Raw genomic sequence first — 20,690 nt, forward strand, 5'->3', positions numbered from 1 at the left:
GCCGGAAGGCTGGCAGGAGGCTGCCCACAGCCGAGCCGGCGGGGCCCAGGCAGTGAGGGTGGGCTTGCAGGGAGGAAAGCAGAGACCAGGGCTGGTTTCCCAGAAAGGCCTGGGTCCCCCTCCTCCAAAGCTGTGGCCCCTCCTGCCATATCAAAAGTACACCCCCTCCTGCATCATGTCCTGACCTTTTTTTCCTAGTTAAAGGTTTCTTCCCCCACCCCCAGGCTTTCTGGTTCCTTCCTACTGGGCCCTCTCCCCAGCCAGTTCCCAGCAGCTAAGCCTGAATTCTTTCTACTCTTCCTCAGCCACTCAGCTGCCTGCCTTCTTCATTTCTCCTTTCTCGCTGGAGCCCATCCTTCAGAATTCATTCTTCTCTGTCTTCCACTACCCCAGACATCCCTCCATTCCTGTCCCTATCTGTGCCCTCCCGTCCTCTTTTCTTTGAGAAAGAGGTCCAAGGCACACTCTCGTCTGTCCCCCTCAAGCCCCTTCCCCTGTGATTTTCCATTTGGATACCCCAGAGCCCCCTCCCCACATTCTAGATTTCCCCAAGGACAGCTCATACCATCAGCTGACCGGCTGTGGGCAGCAGTTACCAGGGCAACAACAAGGGCTGCCTAGGTAGGCAAGTCTGCTGTGAGGTGGAAGGAGACTGGGGCCACGGCCAGGGTCAGCCAGCTGGGCTCCCTCCCCTGCCCCCCAGGGGTCACAAATGACCAGGCTCTGCGCTGAGCTCAGAGAGAACCAATGGGCCAATGGCAGGGTCCTGGAGTGGTGAGGGTTTTCCCATTCAGGGAAGGCACATCCTGTAGTTCTGTGCTGGGACCTTGGCATCACCTGGCAGGAAATTGCCTTCTGATGCAGCTGCCCTGGTGAAAGACAGGGTCCTTCTCACAGTTCCCAGGGGATCCAGGGTACCAAAGGACAAGCCCAGTCTCCCGTGCTAAGGACCGGGTTTCTCAGATCCTCCCATTCAGGCCTCCCCAGGAGGGGGTGAATCCTTCCTGGGGTGACCAATTCTGGCATTTTGCCCTCTCCCTGCCCCTGAGCATCTGTGCCCTTTAGCACCCCAGGGAGGCAGGGCCCCCAGAGGCCTGCGTTGCTGCTTTTAGGTGATGAGTAGGAGATGCAGGTGCTGGCAGGAGCCAGGTGTTGTCACCCCTCGGTTATCAGTAGAGCCCCCTTTTGCCTCCACCCCAACTCAAACCCTGGCCGTTTCTGCGGAGGCTTGAGGGGCTGTGTGTGTGTATGTGTGCGTGTGAGCGAGCATGAGTGTTACAGGGTTGGGGCCATGGGAGAGGGAAAAAGGCCAGCTGCTCGCCGAGTCTGCTTCCGATTCCGCTTCGTCATGATGCCCGGTTAATGCTCCTCTTGTTTGAGACGGATTGAGCTGCAGCGAGTGATCGAGGTGGAAGAGCAGACAGACACACACAGACACAGACACACGCCCTCGGGCCGGCCACACGCTATCAGCTGGAGGTGGGGAGGTTCAGGGAGGGGGGAGGGAGGGGGCAGGGCCCGCCCCGCCAGACGCAGGCTCCAAGCGCCAGCTCGTGGAGAAGCAGGGTGGGGACGAGGGGGTGGGGGCCCAGAGCGTAGGTCCCCTCCTGTGCCACCTCCCCCCACCCACCCACCCACCTACCCCAAGCCGGCGTTTTTCCTGTTATTTGTGCTCTGGGAAAGCACGGCTGGGTTCCTGGAAGAGACGCCTATTACCTTGGCTCTTGAGAAAAAGCGGCAGCCCTGGGACCCGGGCCGGCGCCTGCCCGCCCCGGCCTTGGGGCCTCAGAGCGTCTGGGCCCCACTGTCTGGGAAGAGGTAGGTGCCAAGGTCTCCCACCTCTCTTCCCCTCTGTGGGCACTTTGGGCTCTGGGTGGTGGCAAGGATCCTCAGGGGAGGGGGTCAGCTGTGGCCCCTGTTCAGTGGGAGAATGGTCGTGCGTGGCCAGACCCTGGGACTAACTGGGTTTGATCTCCTCAAACCTGATTTGAGAAAGAGGGTCGGGGTGTTTTATACTGTCACCCAGTACCCCCTTCTCCTAGCTGTGCTGGGCAGAAGTCCAAGCGATGGGATGAGGGGGACAGGGGTGGGCAGGGGAGCTGTTCTTTCTTTGCTGAATAACAGGGAGCGCGTAGGGAGGAGAGAGGAAGGGGTTGCCAGTCTCCCTCCCAGTGTGCCACAGATCTTGAGAGGGGAGCCGGACACACAGACACCTGAATGCTGGTGGTGATGGGTGTGCTCCCTGTGGGGAGGTACCTGGGGAGCCCCTTTCTCGCCCCTGGCTGGGCAGGCTGCGGTGAGAGCCGAACGCAGGCTGAGGTTGGGTGGCAGGGCGTGGCCGCAGGCCTGACCCCCTGCCGGAGTGCTTGAAGGGGCTGCGGCTGAGCAGACCTTCAGGCCCCGAAGGATCCAGAGGCACCCTTTTGCTAGTTATGCCCCTTCCTGGGCAGATGCGCCTGGTGTTTCCTTCCCGGGGGACGGTGTTGCCAGGGTTTGAGAGTCAGGGGAGCAGGGGCAGGTGTAAGAGAAGGAAGGCAGTCAGGCCTTGGGAACGGGGGAGCAGGAATGCTCCCGGGGAATGGGTAAATGGGGGGCACTGTGTTCCGGTCCACGTGCACAGCTTAGAGAGGGGGTGTCAGCACGTGACGCGGGTGATTGTGAGCATGGAGAACGGCTGCCGGGGAGGCTCAGTGCGTGGGGGTGAGGGGGCGTCAGTGGCACCGTGTGTCACTGTGGGGGCCCTGCCGGGAGAGTGGGGGCGTGATCTTGCAAGCAGGGTGCATGGGTTCTGCAACTGTGTTTCAGTGTGGGCTCCTGCGTGTGTGGGTGAAGTCCACACAGTGTGGAGCTGCGTCCGCGTGTGAGCCGCCGTGCTGCTGGCCTCTGCATATGCTGAACACTTGAGTCATACTGTTCACGTCCTAGTGCAGGTCTGTAGGGATTCCTCTTTTGGAGCTCACGTGTGTGTGTGTGTGTGTGTGTGTGTGTGTGTGTGTGTAGACACCAGAATAGTGATATCCCCAGAATTCAGAAGCTGAATTTGGGACACAAGACCCTTGTGTCTTCCCTCTCAATCCAGCTTGTGTAAGTGACAGCATAACGAACCAGCCGGACCGGCTATAAATAGAGACCAGAGCAGGAACATGCTGAGGACCACGCAAGCCTGAGGGGTTGGGGGGAACTCAGAAAGAGAGGCCTCTTCAGAGGGAAGGCAGAGAGAAAGGCTACAGAGACCCGAGAGTGATCTAGGAGAAACTGGATGAAAAGATGCATATTTGTGTGAGGTAGGAGGAATGGAAGGGGGTGCCTGGGCCCAGGCCTGCTGCCATCAGGGACAAAGACCAGGCAGGGCCTTGAGCAGGGGGGTTCTCAGACCGGGACCCAGATTCGGGGGCCCACCTGCCCCTGCCTGGGGCTCCATCAGAGCGTGAGAGGGAGCTATATAGTGCTGGTATTAGAAGAACCCCAACCCTCGTCCTAGCAGATGGAGCAGGGCTTTAAAAATGGGGATGGGGAGGAGGAAAGGAGAAAAGGGGAGAGAGGGTACAGGCTTTGGGGGTGCTCCACGAACCCCGGCGCCAAGCTAGGAGCCCTCCCCTGCTCTCGCACGCCCTTTCGGGGCAAGCGTGGGTGCCCCCTACACACACACACACACACACACACACCCTCGGGCCTCCCCTGCTGCTGCTGGTCTGCCCCTGCCCGCCCTTCCCCACTCCACCCTGGGATGGGATGCTGTTTTGGGAACTGGTGACCTAGCTGGATCCTGCCTTTATTTCTGGCATTGAATTGTTGCCACAGTAACTGTGGGGGTGGGGCCGGGAGCAGGACAGTGTGAAAGGGAAACAGAGCCGAGGGAGGAAAGATGAAGAAAGAGAAGAAAAGGGGAATGGAAAGCAGAAAGAGTGGAGAAGGAGCAGGGAGGGGGCAAGGCAGGTGGTCCCACTGTGAGTGAAACTAGAGAAAAGGGAGAGGGGCAAAGTTCCTTCCCACCCTGACCTCAGCCCACTTGGACAGCTCGTTTGCCTCATTTCACAACTCGCTTACTGTCTGCACCACCAGCGTCCAGCCTGGCCTGACCCTGCCCAGGGGCACGAAACCTCCCTGCTCCTTGTCCACAGGCGAGGCCGGGGAGCAGGAATCTGGGTGGCTCCATCATGTAAGGTTAGCCAAGGCCCAAGTTCAGATGGAAGTGGGATCTTCGGGGACCCACTGAGAAGTGTCCATTGGCTTTGACCTGAGACGGGTCTGGGTAGGAATTCCAGCCTGACTTCTATTTGGGTGGCCATTGGCATGTCCATCTCTCCGCTGTAGTTCCTCATCTCTAAATGGGGAGGGCGCTGCCTGCGTGAAGGGCAGAGGGGATGCGTGCACGTCCCTGGCACAGTGGCTGGCCCAGCGCGAGCGCTGGTTGGCTTAGGACTTAGGACGGGAGGCCCCCAGCTGTGGTTCTGCCCCTTGAGCCTTCTTCGTTTCCCCGTCCAGGGAGGAGCCAGTTGGGATGGGCGCTCGGGGTTTATCACCCCCCAGCCCGAAGCCCAGAGGTTCTGGTCGCTGCGGAGAGGCAGATGCCAGGCGGGCCGCGAGAGGCGGGGCTGGGCTGGTGGCCCCTGATAAGGCGCGGCTGTGCCCCGGGAGGGCGGGGCACAGATGGACGAGTGAGGAGCACCCCCATCCCAGGGGAGTGAGCAGCTGGGAGGTCCTCTCCACCACCTGGGCTTGCCTGCCTCCACCGCCTTTCTTTCCCTTTCCTTCCATCCCGCCCTCCCTTCCTGCTGCAGCCTGCCCTCTTGGTCTCTGTCCACCGGAGGCTGCTGGGATGGGGGCAGCGCATTGTGCCTGTGTGACACGGCCGGGTGTGTCCAGAGGGGAGAGAAGGTCAGGACTGGGGGAGGGGGACGGTGGGTGTTGACTTGAGAGGGAAGGAGCTTTGGGGGAGGGGGCCGCTCCTGGCGGGAGTAAGCAGTTGCCTGCATGCTGGGATTTGAGAGAAGCCAAGAAAACCCTCTTTCCCTCCCCCTCTCCTTCCTCTCTCCCTCTCCCTCCTGAGAGAGAGAGAGAGAGGACACTCCACCCCACACATTTTTCCTTAAAATTTCACCGGTAAGACCTTCACTTCTTAAGGCGAGCCCCAAATTAAAATGCCGTGCCCTGGAAGGTAAGCGATCAGCTGGCTGGCGTGCGCTCTACCACACTGGGCACTGGCAAGCCAGCCCTGGTGGAGTGTGGCCCCAGGGAAGGGAGACGCTGAGGCTCAGCGAGGAGACCCAGCCCAGGGGACGGGCACGGGCTTGCAGACCGCCCTGGATAGGAAGGGTCTGGGGAACAGAGCAGAGACATCATTATTTCAGATCACATTTCTGAGTGGCCATGCCTGAAGGCAGTGTTGGTGCGCGTGTGAGTGTGGGTTCAGGGCATGATTGTGCCCCGCTGTGACTTGGCTCATCGTGGACCCTTCCCCTCCCTCCTTGCCTGGGCGAGTACCTCTCTGATATACAGTCATCGCCCCACTCAGTACCCCCCGCCCCCCCTCCCCCCACACACACTGATGTTCAAGGGGAGGGTGCCAAGGCCACCACCAGGCTCAGCCTGAGGCTCCAGAACACATTGAAACTCTCTTCTCCCTGGTGGCTCAGCCATCCTCACTCCCCACCAGTCCTTTTCTACTCTCTTCAGCCTCTGTCCCACCAACCTTAAGATCTGCATATGGCCTTCCCTGTCACTTTTCCTGGGAAAATAAGGGCCTGGTCCAGGCTACAGGGCCCTGTGTTGTGGATACCAACTTTCCCTTTCCTGTCCTTCAGGGAAGCCCAAGTTTTCCTTCCAAAGCCAGCCCTCCACTTGGGCCTGGACCGCATCCCTCCCCCTGCAGGGACCCTATATCCTCTCCACTCTTCCCTCCCCAGTGCCTACAAAGGAGTTCCAGTCTCCCCTTTCCTTAAACACCTTCAGCCAATCTGGCCTCCTCCAAAGCCACTCTCCAACCCCCTCCGGCCCTTCTGTCCCACTCCCCTGCCTGTGTCCTAGCCAGGCCTGCCCTGACAAGGAGGCCTCACTTTTCCTCTGGAAATGCTCCTGGAGGCCACTGACATGGAAAGCCATACTCCCTCTAGCACTTCTCTCCTCTGGCCACAGACTCTTGGCTTCATGACTTTTCCGCAGCCCTTCCCTCCCACCCTCGCTCTCCATACTTACTGCACTCAAGTGCACTAGATACACCCCCTGCCCCCAAGGAGCAAGCCATCTCCTTTTCCTGGTCCCTTTCATGCCATCGGTGATGATTTTTCTTCTAGTCCCCTAGGTGTTTCCTAGGATGCTGGTTTTGAACCTCTTTCTCCCTTGGCAACCTCATATGCCAACTACCACCTCTAGTTAGATGACTCCTAAATCTCTTTCCAGCCTACCCCTCCCTCAACCTTTGGTTCCTCTTGGACATTCCACCTGCTCATCAACTGTACCCACCTCCACCTCAAGCAGGCATCAAGTGAACTCACTGCTGCCCCTTCTTCTGTCTCTGAGTCAGCCACCTACCCCTGCCCTGGGGGGCTCTCCAGATCGAGTCTGTTTGGCACATTTTGCCTCTAGGATCTCTACCATTTGCCTCCTGTCCATCTTGGGCCATGCGCACAGGTCTAGGCCCTCACAAGCCCATGCTGGAACTATGCCTGTAGCTTCCAGGCTGGTCTCTGTCCATGCTGCCCCTTCCTGTCCAGTCCCACCTCCCAGGCTGCAGCCACATTCATCATCCCAAAGCGCTGCTTGGATCTGTCTCTTCGTTGTTTGAAAAAAGTTTCTAAGCATTCTATGGACCCTGTTGCCCACAAAATGCAATCTAAATCCCCTGGTCTGGGTTGGAGGCCTCCATAATCTGACCCCCAACCTCCTGCCCAACACATAGCTCAACCTCATGAGCTCTACAATTTAGCCATATTTGCTGTTCCCTAGACAGACTCAGTGCTCCCCGTTCCCCACCTCCCCCACCCCCCGCCGCCCCATGCCCCTACTTTTGCTCATGCTGCCTTCCTTCTCTTTCAAGAATCCATTCTTTAGTTTTTGCATGAACTCAAACTGGGCATTCAAGGCCTACTTCAAATACCTCCTCTAAGGAATCTTTTTTATTTTCCCTTCCCGACACGCCAGCAGAAATGGTTCCTCGTCCTGTGACCTCTCACAGCTCCTTCTGTTATCTTATCTGCTTTGCGTGGGAGTTATCTATATACATTTCTCATTTCTGCAGGGGCAGCTTGGCTCCCTTGCCTCATCTTTCTTTTCTCCATAAGACTTATCACAGAATGTTGTCTGTGGTTATTGCAGAATAGGTGCTCAGGAAGTATTTGACGAATGGATGGATAAAGCAATATATGATTGGGTGGGTGGGTAGATGGTTGGTGGATGGATGGATGAGTGGATGAATGGAGGGATGGATGGACAAGTGGAGGAATGAGTGGATGGATGGATAGATGAATGGATGGATGGGTGGATGGGTTGGATGGATAGGTGGGTAGATATATGGATGAATGAGTGTTTGGCTCTAAGGCTTAAGCCATGCATACAGCTAGTGTGACAATGGCTATTAACTCAGTAAAGATCAGGGGCGCCTGGGTGGCTCAGTCGGTTGAGCATCTGCCTTTGGCTCAGGTCATGATCCCAGGGTCCTGGAATCGAGTCCTGCATCGGGCTCCTTGCTCAGCAGGGAGCCTGCTTCTCCCTCTGCCTGCCGCTCCCCCTGCTTGTGCTCTCTCTCTCTTTCTGACAAATAAATAAAATCTTAAAAAAAAAAACAAAAACACAGTTAAGATCAGAGAGGAGTGAAAGAGAGCTAACAGCTCTTTGAATATGTATTAGAGTTTATGCTGATCCTCAGACACCTAGTTATAAAAGCATTACAAAGTGAGAGCTAAGAAGGCCGGAGAAGGATAAAGCTCTGGAATGGAGTCCTTCCATGGGCACCAAATACCTAGTGTGACTCTGACAGCAAGGGACTTGTCTTGGAGAAAGCTTGACTCTAGAATTCCAAGAAGACTTGAGAAATGTGGCAGATTTTAGTCTATCCCCACAATGCACCTGGCACAGTACTAGCTAGGCACTTTGAACCATGCCAGTGCTGAAGACACAGTCATTTTCAGCTCCATGACTCTGGACAACTTTTTAAACTCTTTGAGCCTCAGTCTTCTCATCTGTAAAATGGGTCTACCTTATAGGGATGTTGGAGGGGATGAAACATATCATCCTTTTAAACTGCTTATTAGGGGAGCCCAGCTGGCTCAGTTGGTGGAGCATGTGACTCTTGATCTTGGGGTTGTAGGTTCGAGCCCCATATTGGGTGTAGAGATTACTTAAAAATAAAATCTTAAAAAAAATAAAGTGCTATCAAAGTACCTAGCATGAGCATTCAAAAAATGATGGCAATTGCTTTGTTATTTTGCCCTCCAGAAGTTAGCACTCATTCTGGTTAGTGAAAAAAACATGTTCCTGTTTTAGGCAACATATAATCAAGGGCTAAGTTATATGGGTCTCTTTTTCAGTCCCACTGGAATTCAGAGAAGGGTGATCAGAAGGACTAGAGTAGTAGGGGAGGCCTCCGAGAGGAGGAGGGTTAGGATGGACCCTGAAGGACAAGTGGGATCTGGGAGACAAGGAGGTGGACAGAGAATAATGGAAGGGCATGCGCAGAAGCAGGAAAGTGGGAGAGAGGGCTGCTCGTGCAGCAAGCGGGTGGTTTTGGTGGTGGAGAGAGGGTGAACCGAAGAATGGTCTGATACAAAGTAACAGATGATAAGATTGGGGGCACCAATGGCCTCAGTCTTTCATTACCCCCTGCGGTAAAGAATGGCTATGAAATAGACATCTAAGTTCGTTAGTCCTTGAGGAAAAATAAATAATAATAGCTAATACTCAACACAGAATTTACAATGTTTTAAGCACTTTACCTGTTATAACTTATCTAATACTCAGAGTCTCTCCATGACATAATACTGTCTTCCATTTCACAGATGAGAAACGTGAGGCACAGAGAGAGTAAGTAACTTGCCCAAGGTCACACAGCTGCTGAGTAGCAGAGTCTATACTCACCCCCAAGAACTCCAGTCCAGAGCTCAGGCTTTTAATCTCTACCTTATGCTGCCTCTTCCCTGTGCCTGCTGTAGCCATCAGCTCTCTTCACGGCCAGCAAATGGAAAGATAGTCCCACTGCCACCATTGCTGGAAGCTCAGCCAGGCATTCGCTGAACAGTTATTATGTGTCCAGCGCAAGGGGCAGGGGGAGTTTTGCTAAGGGAATTAGCGATGAAGGCTGAAGGTGAAGACACCAAGACATGGCCCCAGGGAACTCAAAATCTACTGCAGCAGACAAGACCCAGCTCTCTAGGAGCAAAGAGAGAGCAGTGTGGGGCGGGATGGCTTCCTGCTGAGTGAGCCTCAGGGGTGCTGTCCTGCAGTGAAGCAACCGTACAGAGGGCAGAGGGCAGCCGCGCGCAGGCGTCCTGAGGAGGCTTCGGACAGCTGCGATGTGGCCTCGGCCCCAAATCACATGCCTGCAAGTGAGACTGACTGCTGGACAGGGACAGGCATGTGGGGGCTGTGGGCTCCCTGCAGTCTCCTCTCCCATCCTCCCTGCAGTGGAACCCCGGGCAGGGGACAGGGACAGGGACACAAGGGATGTGGGCTCCCTCCAGCCTCCCCTCCCTTCTCCGTGGCACCCCCCCCACCCATGACCTGACCACTCATGCCAAGTCAGTTTGGCTCCATCCCGTCCTCCCCGTCTGTCCACCTCATAGGTTCAGTAGGACCCTCTGGGCTATGCGACAGAGGGGCGCCCAGTGGACAATGGATTGAGGGGGGAAGAGGGCCAGGGGCCAGCAGAGAGCCAGAGAGAGAGGCCACGCGGCAAGGGCCGTGGGGAGTGAGAAGCGGGGTGTGAACCCGGCCTGCGGGCCCAGGGCAGGGCAGGGCCCGGCAGGTGTGACAAAGCAGGAATGTAGAGGCTGCACCGGAACGGCTGACCCCTGTAGTCATTTCCTTTCCAGCCAGAGAACAATGGCTCAAAAACAAGTGCAGCCCCTCCGCTTTCCCGCCTCGCCGTCCCCACGCGCGCTGGCCTTTCTGGGGCTGAGCGAACAGAAAGCCGGAACCCTGGAGGGCGCTGGCTCCCTTCCGCCCTGCTCTCCCGAGCTCCCTTAGATCCGGGGCCCCACCGCCCTCACCCGCACGTCCTCCCTCCCCTCGCAGGCCCGGCACTCGGTCCGCAGCCGGAGAGTCACTGAGGGATGAGGACGCCACAGCCCGGTGGACCGCACTTTCTGCTCTCGTGGCCCCGAGCGCGCGGCGCCCAGGAGCCGGGCCGAGCCTGACGCCCTGTCGTCTCCCCTCGCGCACGGGGCTCTGCGAGTGACCCGACCGGCCGGCCCCTTGCTGCATGGAGCGGCTGCAGAAGGTGCGCGGGGGCCGCCCCCACGTCCGGGCGGTGGCCTGGGCAGCGGGTGGGGCCAGGCTTCCCCGCCGAGGGTCAGGTCGGGAGTCGACGGTGCCACCTGGTGGCTGCCCGCGGCGCCGCACGCCGGGTTCCCAGAGGCCTAGGGAAGCCCGCCCCCGCCCCCGCCCCCGCCGCCCCCTCCCGCCCGCCGCCCGGGGCCCTCCGCCCGGTGGAGAGCCCTGCCCGCTCCCGGCCCTGGCACGCACGCTCATTCCCACCCGCCCGCCTTTCACTCTCCCCAGCAACCACTTACCTCCCCTGGGAGCGTCAGCTCCTCCCGAGGCTCCAGTGTTCCTGGCTCTCCCTCCAGCATCGTGGTGAGTACCTCTCTGCCACCAGCACCCTCAGGCCACCAGCACCCTCAGGGAAGGGGTGGGGTGGGGGACACATTGGGCCGCTTCACCCAGAGCCTCCCAGACCATGGTCCTGCCAGGGCTGCTAGGCAGAGAGAAGCCAGAAAGCCAGAGAAGTTTCCCCACATGCACCTTCTGCTGGTCTGGTCCTGCCTCGTTGTACCCGAAGTGCTAGGTGAAGGACTATCATTTTTTAAGGTGACTCTCTAAACCCTTAAAACAATAGAATCATTAACTAATAGGAACTGGCATCTCAAATGGCTGCCTGTTTTCTTCCTGATAAATCGCAAGTCTAGTTCCTAAGGCCAGTATTCTAGGTGAGGCTTTCGGCACATCTGCTCCATTCCTACCATTTCCCTTCAGGCCAAGATGGACAATCAAGTGCTGGGCTACAAGGACTTGGCTGCCATCCCCAAGGACAAGGCCATCCTGGACATCGAGCGGCCTGACCTCATGATCTATGAGCCCCACTTTACCTATTCTGTCCTGGAACACGTGGAGCTGCCCAGAAGCCGGGAGGTGAGGGGTGGGAGGCTCCTCTTGGACGGGACTTGGGGGAAGGGCTCCCCCAGCCGCACAGGGGAGGAGGTGGAATCCCTCTCATGCTTCCTTTCCTGGCGGCCAGACTCCAAAACAAGAAAGGGAACTGTGGGCAGAAATCAACCAGTGGTCCAGGCAGTGTCTGTGGAGAGCAGGCAGAGACCGGCTGGAGGCTGGAAGGTAGCTCCATGTAGAGAACAGGGGAGGCCATGTTTGAATGGCAGCTGCGCGGAGCTGGGGGCCGGGGCCGTGGAGGAGAAGCGTGGGAATGGACAGAAAGAGCAAATTGGCCCAAAGCCCTCAGGAACACTGGACTGGGAGGCTGGAAGTCCTCGCTGAGTGACCGTGTGAAGGTGTGGTTTCAGCTTCCCCTCCTGTAGAATAGAGGTGATACATCTGCCCATCCACCTCACCAGCGATTTCAGTGCCAGAGATAACTCACAGCAACTACTCTGTAGACTGTCTTCCAGAAAGGGATAGTGTCACAGCTGAGCAGTGAGCTGGAGGCAGGCTGTGGGGAGACGTAACTGCCCTGCACGGAGCCCAGACTCCATCCTGGATGCGTGTGGCTCTTGGCCCTTCCCCCTGGGTGCTAGACTCTGAGGACAGGGCCAGAGCCACCTTCAGTTGGCCCTCAGAGCACAAGCACACTGCTGCAAGATCCGTGCCTTCTTCACGCACCCAGAGAAAGGGAGGACTCTGCCTAGGACAGCGCTAAGAGGGAGAAGGATGGAGGGCCAGTGCTGGGAACTGGCAAGGACTGAGAGAGAAGACGTGGCTCAGAAATTGGCTGGGCAAGGGTGCAGAGTTGGGTGGGGGATGAAGTGGCCCCTCCGGGGTTCTAGGGATGAGCATTTCCCCCTACCCTTGTGGCTCTGACCAGCCTCCTCTCCATCCGCAGCGCTCACTGTCACCCAAATCCACATCCCCCCCACCATCCCCAGAGGTGAGTCTGCCCCACACCTGACACTTGCCCAGCTCCCCACCCCCACACAGATGCAGAGCCCACGGGATGACCTCATCCTGTCGCCGACCAGCTCTGGGTCCATCTGTCTGCCTGACCCAGGACCTCATTTAACCCTTACTCCCTGGGTCAGACACCATCAGCAGGTCGAGTCCTTGGATACCCTTCCTCTGCCCTGGGGTTGGGGGCTCATGGGCTGCTGGGGTGGGGGGGACAGAGCTGGTGGAGTGAGGTGAAGCAGGGTCTCCATGGGTTGGAGAGGGTAGGGTGGGGGACCTGGGAGCTTCAGTCAACCACACTTCTGCTCTGCAGGTGTGGGCGGAGAGCCGGTCCCCTGGAACCATCTCTCAGGCTTCAGCCCCAAGAACCACCGGGACCCCCCGGACCCCCCTACCCCATTTCCACCATCCTGGTAGGTTTTACTGTCGGTGTGGTGGCACCCTTTCCCTAGGACCTCTTCTTCCTACAGGGACCCAAGCTTCTTATTCTCAATCCTCTACTCTCTGGGGTATATGCTCACCCTAGAATGGCCGGACCCCCTGATGCCAGGACCCCAGGCAGAACTCCCCAAAATAATGGGCCTTGTCATGCCTTTGCTCCCACCCAACGAGAAAAGTGCAAAAAGCCCCAACCCCCTGAGGGACAGTTCCAGAAACTCTGGTTCTGTCTTGGCTCTGGGCAGGAGCCTGTGAATTTCCTTGCTTTCTCCTATCCTGTTTGTGCCCTTCCCCTTACTGAGCTGGCCTCGCCACCATCAGCATATCCTTCTTCTCATCGGCTCTTGCTCCCTGTCCACAGAGACCACCCGCCCGGATTCCAACATCTACAAGAAGCCACCTATCTACAAGCAGAGAGGTGAGGGCTCCCCTCACTGAGCTGGGCTGGGAGGCCATGGGAAAAAGGCTGTTCATAACACACATAACCTCTGCCCTGTGCCCTTTGTTGTGCTGTGTTTTCACACCCACGGTGCCACAGGTGTGAACAGGGATAGGAGAGGGAGTTGGGGGCTAGGGTGGGCCCAGGTGGCCTGGCTTGGGGTGGGGACTGACCCTGGCCTCCGCCTGCAGAGTCCACAGGAGGCAGCCCTCAGAGCAAGCACCTCATCGAGGACCTCATCATCGAGTCCTCCAAGTTCCCTGCAGCCCAGCCGCCTGACCCCAACCAGCCCGCCAAGATTGAAACCGACTATTGGCCATGCCCCCCGTCGCTGGCAGTCGTGGGTAGGAGACCGTGTTGGAGAGGGGAGGGGAGGCCCAGGACACCGCCTCACAGGCCCTGTTGGAGCTCCACGAACCCACCTTCTCCGCACTGCCACCCTATGTCCTTCATGACCCCCCTGGCTCATCACTATTCCCTGCCTTCCGCTAGCTCTTGGTGTCTGTGGCCCTGCTTGTTGGTCTTTCAATCCCTTTCCATTCACTTACTGGACCGCTCAGCAGACATTGACCAAACATCAGCATCCCAGGCTCTGTGATAGGAGCTCTGAAAAAGAGAAAAAGGAATGAGACAAGGTCTTGGTCCCCAGTGCACTTAGGTCGTGTGACTGTGTTGCCTACTCAGCTCTATCACAAGGCTAGAGAATGTTACTTTTCTTTTTTTTTTAAGGACTTTATTTCTTTGTTGTAGAGAGAGAGAGAGAGACAGAGATAGCAAGAGAAAGCGGGAGCAGGGAGGAGAGGGAGAAGCAGGCTCCCCGCTGAGCAGGGAGCCCGACACAGGTCTTGTTCCCAGGACCCCAGGATCATGACCTGAGCCAAAGGCAGACGCTTAGCTGACTGAGCCACTCAGGTGCCCCTATTACTTTTATTTTTATTTATTTATTTTTTGAAAATTTTTTCCTTTTTTTTTTTAAAGATTTTATTTATTTATTTGAGAGAGAGAGACAGAGATAGTGAGAGAGAGCACAGCTGGGAGGAGAGGGAGAAGCAGGCTCCCCGCGGAGCAGGGAGCCCGATGTGGGGCTCGATCCTGGGACTCTGGGATCACGACCTGAGCTGAAGGCGGATGCCCAACTGACTGAGCCCCCCCGACGCCCCTCCTTTTATTTTTTACAAAATAATGTGTAGTGTTCCCTTGAAGGGGCAGCCCAGTGGCAGGCACAAAGCCAGCACCTGCTACGTGCTTGCTGAGTGAATGGTGGATTGACGAGCCTGCCTTTGCCCGTGTTCCCCAGAGACAGAATGGAGGAAACGGAAGGCATCTCGGAGGGGGGCAGAGGAAGAGGAAGAGGAGGAAGATGATGACTCCGGGGAGGAGATGAAGGCTCTCAGGGAGCGTCAGCGAGAGGAACTCAGTAAGGTAGCATCTCGCTTCGCCCCAGCCACCCTGCCCGTGTCTTCTTGGGGACAAAAGTCCCAGGTCTCTAGCTGTTCTGTTCTGAATGGTTTCGTGCCTGAAAAACATCCTCGTATGAACATGAGGAATTCCCCTTCTTCCCAGGACATCAGGTTGCTGCTACTGAAGGGACACCAGGATTTCATGCTGCTTTGGGGGAACACTAGTTAACTTGGGATTAAAGGAAAGAAAAGGGTGCCCGCCTCCCAGTGCCAGGCTTCGGGAGGCTAAGTTCGTGGGAAGAGGAGCAAGGAGAGCAGGAGAGAGGATCTTAGGAGTCATGGAAAGGTCACCGAGAGTGGCCTGGGCTGGTGCTCTGGGAGAGTGACCTGGGATGCAGAGGCCACTTGGATGCAGTTACACGGAGCAGCGCTGACTCCTTGCTCTCGAGGGTGGCCAGACCCAGCGTGGTAGCACCATCAGACCAGAGTGACAGGCCCCACGGGCTCCAGGGCACAGCCCAGCCACTCTGGAAACCTGTCCCCAGTCCTGCCTGCAGATACCCAGCTCCGATGGAGAGGAGAACTGAGTACGGAAGTCTTCCTCTCTCCTTCCCCAGGTTACTTCCAACTTGGGAAAGATGATCTTGAAAGAAGAGATGGAAAAGTCATTGCCTATCCGGAGGAAAACCCGCTCTCTGCCCGACCGGACACCCTTTCATACCTGTGAGTGCCACGGCCGGGGCCCCCAAATCACCTGGCCAGACCTCGAGGCCAGAACCAGAGTCTGAGTCTGCCTATCATACGGGGGGACAGGGGACAGAAGATCAAGGCATTCATGCTCTCCTTAGGGCAAGGATACCAGTCATGGAATAAGACTAGATGATAAAGATACTATCAGCTAAAGCAGAATGAGCAAATTTCATTTCATTGACCAAACGTTTATTGAATGTCTAACATATGCTAGACACTGGGGATTATAAAGAGTCGGAAATATATTCTTCTTCAGTAGCTTCCAGTCCAGGGGGAAATTGACATGGAAACTGGGGTCAGTGTAGTGGGGCCATGCTGTGATGACATGAGAGGCACACAGTGAGTACTTCGAGGGGACCATGACAGGGCCTGGGGCCAGAGGGCTGTGGGGGGGGGGGTAATTAGGTCTGGAAGAGAGAGACAAAGTGAGTGGGGGAGAAGGGCACTGCGGACACTGGGGACAGCATGGGCCCAGAGGCAAGGAACAGGAAACATTCTGGCCAGCTTACAGGACCTGCAGGAGCCTGCAGTTCCAGAACCCAGAGTGGGCCTTGGGGTGGCAGGGATTAGCCAGAGAGACGGGGGTGGCCTGAGCTTTGGGTACTATGCCTCAATCATTTGAGTCTAGTCTGGACTTCCCTAGAGCAGCACGGCTGGAGCTGAGGGAGGGAGATGTGAGAACCCAAGCTGAAACTCTGAGGCCTCTAAAAGCCTAGCCTCGGAGCCACGGAGCATCACTCCTCCTACCTCCTGTTGGTCAGAGCAGCTCAGGGGCAGCCTAGACTCAAGGGAGGGGAGAGGCATTCTTCGGAGACACTCCACCACATTTCCCAATGGGCTGGGTAAGGGCTAAAGCTGTACATAGGTCCAGAGAAGGGCAGTGGGTTTAAAAAACATATAGGAGTTGGGAGTCAGCCGAACGGAGATGATGAGGGAGGGGGCTTGGGGGAAGAACAGAAGGACCAGTTTGGGACATGCTGGGCTTGAAGCACATGTAGGTGGGAGCCAGGTCTTACTGAGTTGGAAGCTTGCAGGGCAAGGTGAGTCTTCAGCTTGTGTATAGTAGTAAGACCTTGAGAGAAAATGGGATCATGGAGAGAAGAGAGGGAAGGGAGGATGTCGAGGCTGTGCCCTGGAGCGCTCCCGCCCCCAGCGAGGTCCAGGATGGGGAGGCAGGCCTCCGGCCTCCTCGAAAAGCCTCTTGCTCCGCAGGCTGGGGACTTGGGTCTGGGAGCGGGTGCCAGGAGAAGTTGAGGTTGTCTGCTGAGCAGAAGCAGGGTGAGGCTGGGTGAGGTTGGGAAGGTTTGGACTAGCCGCTGCAGGGAAGGGGCCCTGGTGCACAGTGGTCCGTCTGTAGTGAGGGAGTCTAGCAGCGTGGGCTTTATCTCCATGGCCTGCAGGCAACAGGCTGATCCAGGGTTAGGGTTTTATAAGGCAGGCGCTGAGGGAGGAGGGGCCAGGGGAGCTGCTGACCACTGGGGCGAAGGTTGGGGGTGGCGGTGGGGAGATCAAGACCCCGGAGGTCCCCATGACACTGACGAACAGATGTGTTGGGAGTGAGGCTGAGGGGAAGCTGCAAACAGGGAAGGGTGTAGTGTGGTGGCTGCAAAGTGGGATTCCCGGGCTTCAGACGGCAAGGTGCAGCCGTTGTGGGCAAGACCCCGGGGGTGGTCATTTGAAGGGGCTGCCTCATGCGGAGTGGAGGTGGAGGCTGCTGGGGTGTGGGATTCAAGGATCCGTAAGGGCCGTATGTACACAGACATCCACAGGGTCACTGAGAGTACCCAGGATGATATTTCAGGATGAGTGGGAAGAGTTACAATAGGGCCATTTTAGAGAACGTAGAATAGTGAAGGCCTCAAGAAAGAGGCAGATGGAGAGATGCCCCGAAGGTTGGATTCAATCTTCGTGTTCCACCAGATTTTGCTATTCAGTCAAAATTAGCTTTTTAACTTCCATTTTGGCCTTGCAAAGTAGAATAGCCAAATGTCTACCTCATCATCATTTTTGGCATCCCTGAACTTGTATGTGACCAGTGAACACATGATTGCATAGGCTACGGTCATAGCTACTCAACCTCAACAATTTCAGAAGTTTTTTTAAAGGTGTTTTTTTTTTTTTTTACTTATTAGAGAGAGAGAGCGTGTGAGCAGGGGAAGGGCAGAGGGAGAGAGAAAATCCCAAGCAGACTCCATGCTGAACCCGGAGCCCAATGTGGGGCTCGATCTTAGGACCCTGAGATCATGACCTGAGCCTAAAGCAAGTCGGACACTTAACCTACTGAGCCACCCAGGTGCCTTCAACAATTTCAGAATTATGAACAGGCATGTCAGTCTTTGTAGTAACATTGAAATGGTCACTTTCAAACATAAATAAGCATTCTAAAAGTAATTTGAAGTGAAAATTTTATGTGTTTTGTAGGTTGAAATTCTATCAGTCACTTGAAATGTAAATGTATACTTATTCTCACAAAAGTGAAATGCTGGGGCGCCTGGGTGGCTCAGTCTGTTAAGCGTTGGCCTTCAGCTCAGGTCATGATCCCAGGGTCCTGGAATTGAGCCCCGAATTCGGCTCCCCTGCTCAGCAGGGAGTCTACTTCTCCCTCTCCCTCTCCCCCTTCCCCTGCTTGTGCTGTCTCTCTATCAAATAAATTAAAATCTTTTTTTAAAAAAAGTGAAATGCTTCAGTAATGAATGATCTTTGTAGAAAGATAATTTCCTGCACAAAAGTAAGTATTAAAAAAAGTATTAAGAAAAGAAAAACGAGTTCCTCAAAACACATTTTGTTCTCACCAAACTTCCAAACAACAGCTTTTAAAAGGATGTTTTAAGAAGACAATTTTTGATAGTTTTGAATCTATCAAGGCTAAACCTTCAAACAAAAATGTTTATCGGGATGCCTGGCTGGCTTAGTCAGAGGAGCGTGTGACTATTGATCTTGGGGTCATGAGTTCGAGCATTTCATTGGGTATAGAGATTACTTACTTAAATAAATACACTTTAAAGATGTTTATCGGGGCGCCTGGGTGGCTCAGTTGGTTAAGCGACTGCCTTCGGCTCAGGTCGTGATCCTGGAGTCCCGGGATCGAGTCCCGCATCGGGCTCCCTGCTCAGCGGGGGGTCTGCTTCTCCCTCTGACCCTCTTCCCTCTCGTGCTCTCTGTCTCTCATTCTCTCTCTCTCAAATAAATAAATAAAATCTTAAAAAAAAAAAAGATGTTTATCAAAATGATTGCCATAGAATGCCAATGATTTCTAGCACTTGGACATGAAAGAGTTTTGCGATATGGCCAAACTAAGAATCTTAATTACAAAGTTCTTTTTAGGAAAACCTGTTAACTGAAACCAGTTTTCTTGAGTTACAATCTGCGGTGCAAGAAAGCTAAGTGATATCATGAAATGTGTAAGTTGAAAGTTACATCTGATCTTGCAAATGGGAAATCTATATATATAATTTTAAGTAAGCTTTACACACGCTGTGGGGTTTGAACTCGAGACCCCTGAGATCAAGAGTCCCATGCTCTGCTGACTGAGCCAGCCAGGTGCCCCACAAATGTGACGTATATTGACTGCTGGTACAGTCTAGCAGCTGATGGTGCAGAGGAAATGATCATTTCTGTATTGTAGCATCAAACGTCTGAGATTTGATTACTAATATTGCTAATAATAAAATTGTAATGATTCAATTATTTTGACTAAATTTCAGATATATTTTTAGAGCCCAGAATTTCATTTTATGATGGTGAGCCTCATCCTCTGGCCATCATTGGCTAACTATCAATTTTAACACTCAAGCATTTCACCCAGGTGTGTGTGTGTGTGTGTGTGTGTGTATTTATTTATTTTTTTAAATATTTTATTTATTTATTTGAGAAAGAGAGAGCACAAGCAGGGGGGAGGAACAGAGGGAGAGGGAGAAGCAGGCCTCCCACGGAGCAGGGAGCCCGATGCGGGGCTCGATCCCAGGACCTTGGGATCATGACCTGAGCCGAAGGCAGATGCTTAACGGACTAATCCACCCAGGCGCCCCCAGATGTGTATTTAGTTAGCTCAGAGCCGGCTGCACAGTGCCACTTGCAGAAGGTAATGGGCAGGAGCCAGAAGCCAACAGGGGCCCCCCCGGGCCCCCCAGGTCCATGCTTCACTGCCTTGCTTCTGGCAGGGGAGGCCAGGGAGGCAGCCCTCTCAGGAATGATAGACCAAAGGCACTGAGTGGGGCCTCTTGCTCTCTTGCAGCCTTGCATGCAGGCACATCGAAGTCGTCTTCTCTCCCCGCCTATGGCAGGACCACGCTGAGCCGGGTAAGGTCCCAGACCAGAGATCACAGACCGTGAGGGAAGTGTGCCTTCGGGCACCTCAGAGGGACTGAGCTACTTGGGCACCCTGGGGGAGCAGTGCCGAGTTCTCCAGCCTCCTTCTGATCCCTTTGTGTCCTTTCTAGCTACAGTCCACAGACTTCAGCCCCTCTGGGAGTGAGACTGGAAGCCCAGGTGAGAGGCAGGGCCGCCCAATGCCAGGCGAGCTGGGAACGGGGCCTCAGCAGGCCCCAGGGCAACCCGCGTCTGTGATGTGGGCAGGGCTGTGGCTGGAGGTCGGGGAGGCTGAGCTGGCAGGTTTGGAGGCCTGCTGACCTTAGGGCTGCCTCTGGACAATGATTTTTGTCTCCCACAGGCCTGCAGGTGAGTGCCTTCTGGAGGGAACACACCGAGCAGCAGAAGACATGGACGGGTGACTGGAGAGTTGGGGGGGGGCGGAGGATGTGGGGCCACAGAACTCCATGGTGAGGACACAAGAAGCCAGGGTAAGGCTGGGGAGGTCTCCCTGCCCCACTCTGGCTCACTGCGGCTTTGGTCTCCCCAGAACGGAGAGGGCCAGAGGGGGAGGATGGACCGGGGGAACTCCCTGCCCTGTGTGCTGGAGCAGAAGGTGAGGGGCAGGGGCAGAGCCAGGGGTGGGGGGCAGGGGACAGAACCATCTGCAGTGGGGGTGGGCCAGCCAGCCGGTGGGGAGAAGCCAGGGAAGTGAATGCACTAGGGGTCGATGATGGGAGGGGCAGCAGGGAAGTTGGGGAGATGGTTGGCAAAGATGGCATGAGCCCCAATGGCCCTTGCAGGCTGATAAGGGGCCCAGGGAGTTGAGGGGGTTATGGTGACAGGAGACTCTATGGTGACAGGAGACCCCCGCCCCTCCCCCTCAGATCTTTCCCTACGAAATGCTGGTGGTGACCAACAAGGGGAGAACCAAGTTGCCTCCCGGTGTGGATCGGATGAGGCTTGAGGTATGCAGAGGAAATGTGTGGGGGAAATCTGGGGCCTCTTTGAGTGCTCCCTTGGTCAGT

General features: G+C 55.8%; 1 protein-coding gene and 1 long non-coding RNA gene across 12 annotated transcripts in view; one reads left to right on the top strand and one right to left on the bottom strand.

Annotated features, from left to right (window-relative positions):
• LOC145718469 (uncharacterized) overlaps window positions 1-20,690 on the bottom strand; it is a 436,241-nt gene that overhangs the window by 408,192 nt on the left and 7,359 nt on the right. Inside the window, exons 3-4 of one of the 6 annotated variants that reach the window (XR_014141848.1) lie at window positions 13,753-13,810; window positions 11,337-11,738 (exon numbers count right to left, since the gene is read on the bottom strand). The exons of 2 other annotated variants lie outside the window; for them this stretch is intronic. This is a non-coding gene — a long non-coding RNA (uncharacterized LOC145718469). 3 more of the 6 variants (XR_014141846.1, XR_014141851.1, XR_014141852.1) reach the window with 3 other exon arrangements.
• DMTN (dematin actin binding protein) overlaps window positions 1-20,690 on the top strand; it is a 28,290-nt gene that overhangs the window by 6,320 nt on the left and 1,280 nt on the right. For 2 of the 6 annotated variants that reach the window (XM_081809945.1, XM_081809950.1), the window contains exons 2-14: window positions 10,228-10,432; window positions 10,714-10,788; window positions 11,188-11,343; window positions 12,266-12,310; window positions 12,641-12,740; window positions 13,127-13,183; window positions 13,396-13,548; window positions 14,502-14,626; window positions 15,222-15,327; window positions 19,589-19,653; window positions 19,794-19,842; window positions 20,024-20,080; window positions 20,550-20,630. In XM_081809945.1, the coding sequence (XP_081666071.1) occupies window positions 10,415-10,432; window positions 10,714-10,788; window positions 11,188-11,343; window positions 12,266-12,310; window positions 12,641-12,740; window positions 13,127-13,183; window positions 13,396-13,548; window positions 14,502-14,626; window positions 15,222-15,327; window positions 19,589-19,653; window positions 19,794-19,842; window positions 20,024-20,080; window positions 20,550-20,629 (1,086 nt within the window). In that variant the 5' untranslated portion in view covers window positions 10,228-10,414 and the 3' untranslated portion in view covers window position 20,630. Of the gene's footprint in view, window positions 1-1,571; window positions 1,819-10,227; window positions 10,433-10,713; window positions 10,789-11,187; window positions 11,344-12,265; window positions 12,311-12,640; window positions 12,741-13,126; window positions 13,184-13,395; window positions 13,549-14,501; window positions 14,627-15,221; window positions 15,328-19,588; window positions 19,654-19,793; window positions 19,843-20,023; window positions 20,081-20,212; window positions 20,279-20,549; window positions 20,631-20,690 lie in introns of those variants that run through there. The other 4 variants (XM_006744687.3, XM_081809940.1, XM_081809955.1 and 1 more) reach the window with 4 other exon arrangements.

The sequence above is a fragment of the Leptonychotes weddellii genome, chromosome 2 (assembly GCF_054177405.1).
Source record: "Leptonychotes weddellii isolate Sample4059 chromosome 2, ASM5417740v2, whole genome shotgun sequence".
Lineage (NCBI taxonomy): Eukaryota > Metazoa > Chordata > Mammalia > Carnivora > Phocidae > Leptonychotes > Leptonychotes weddellii.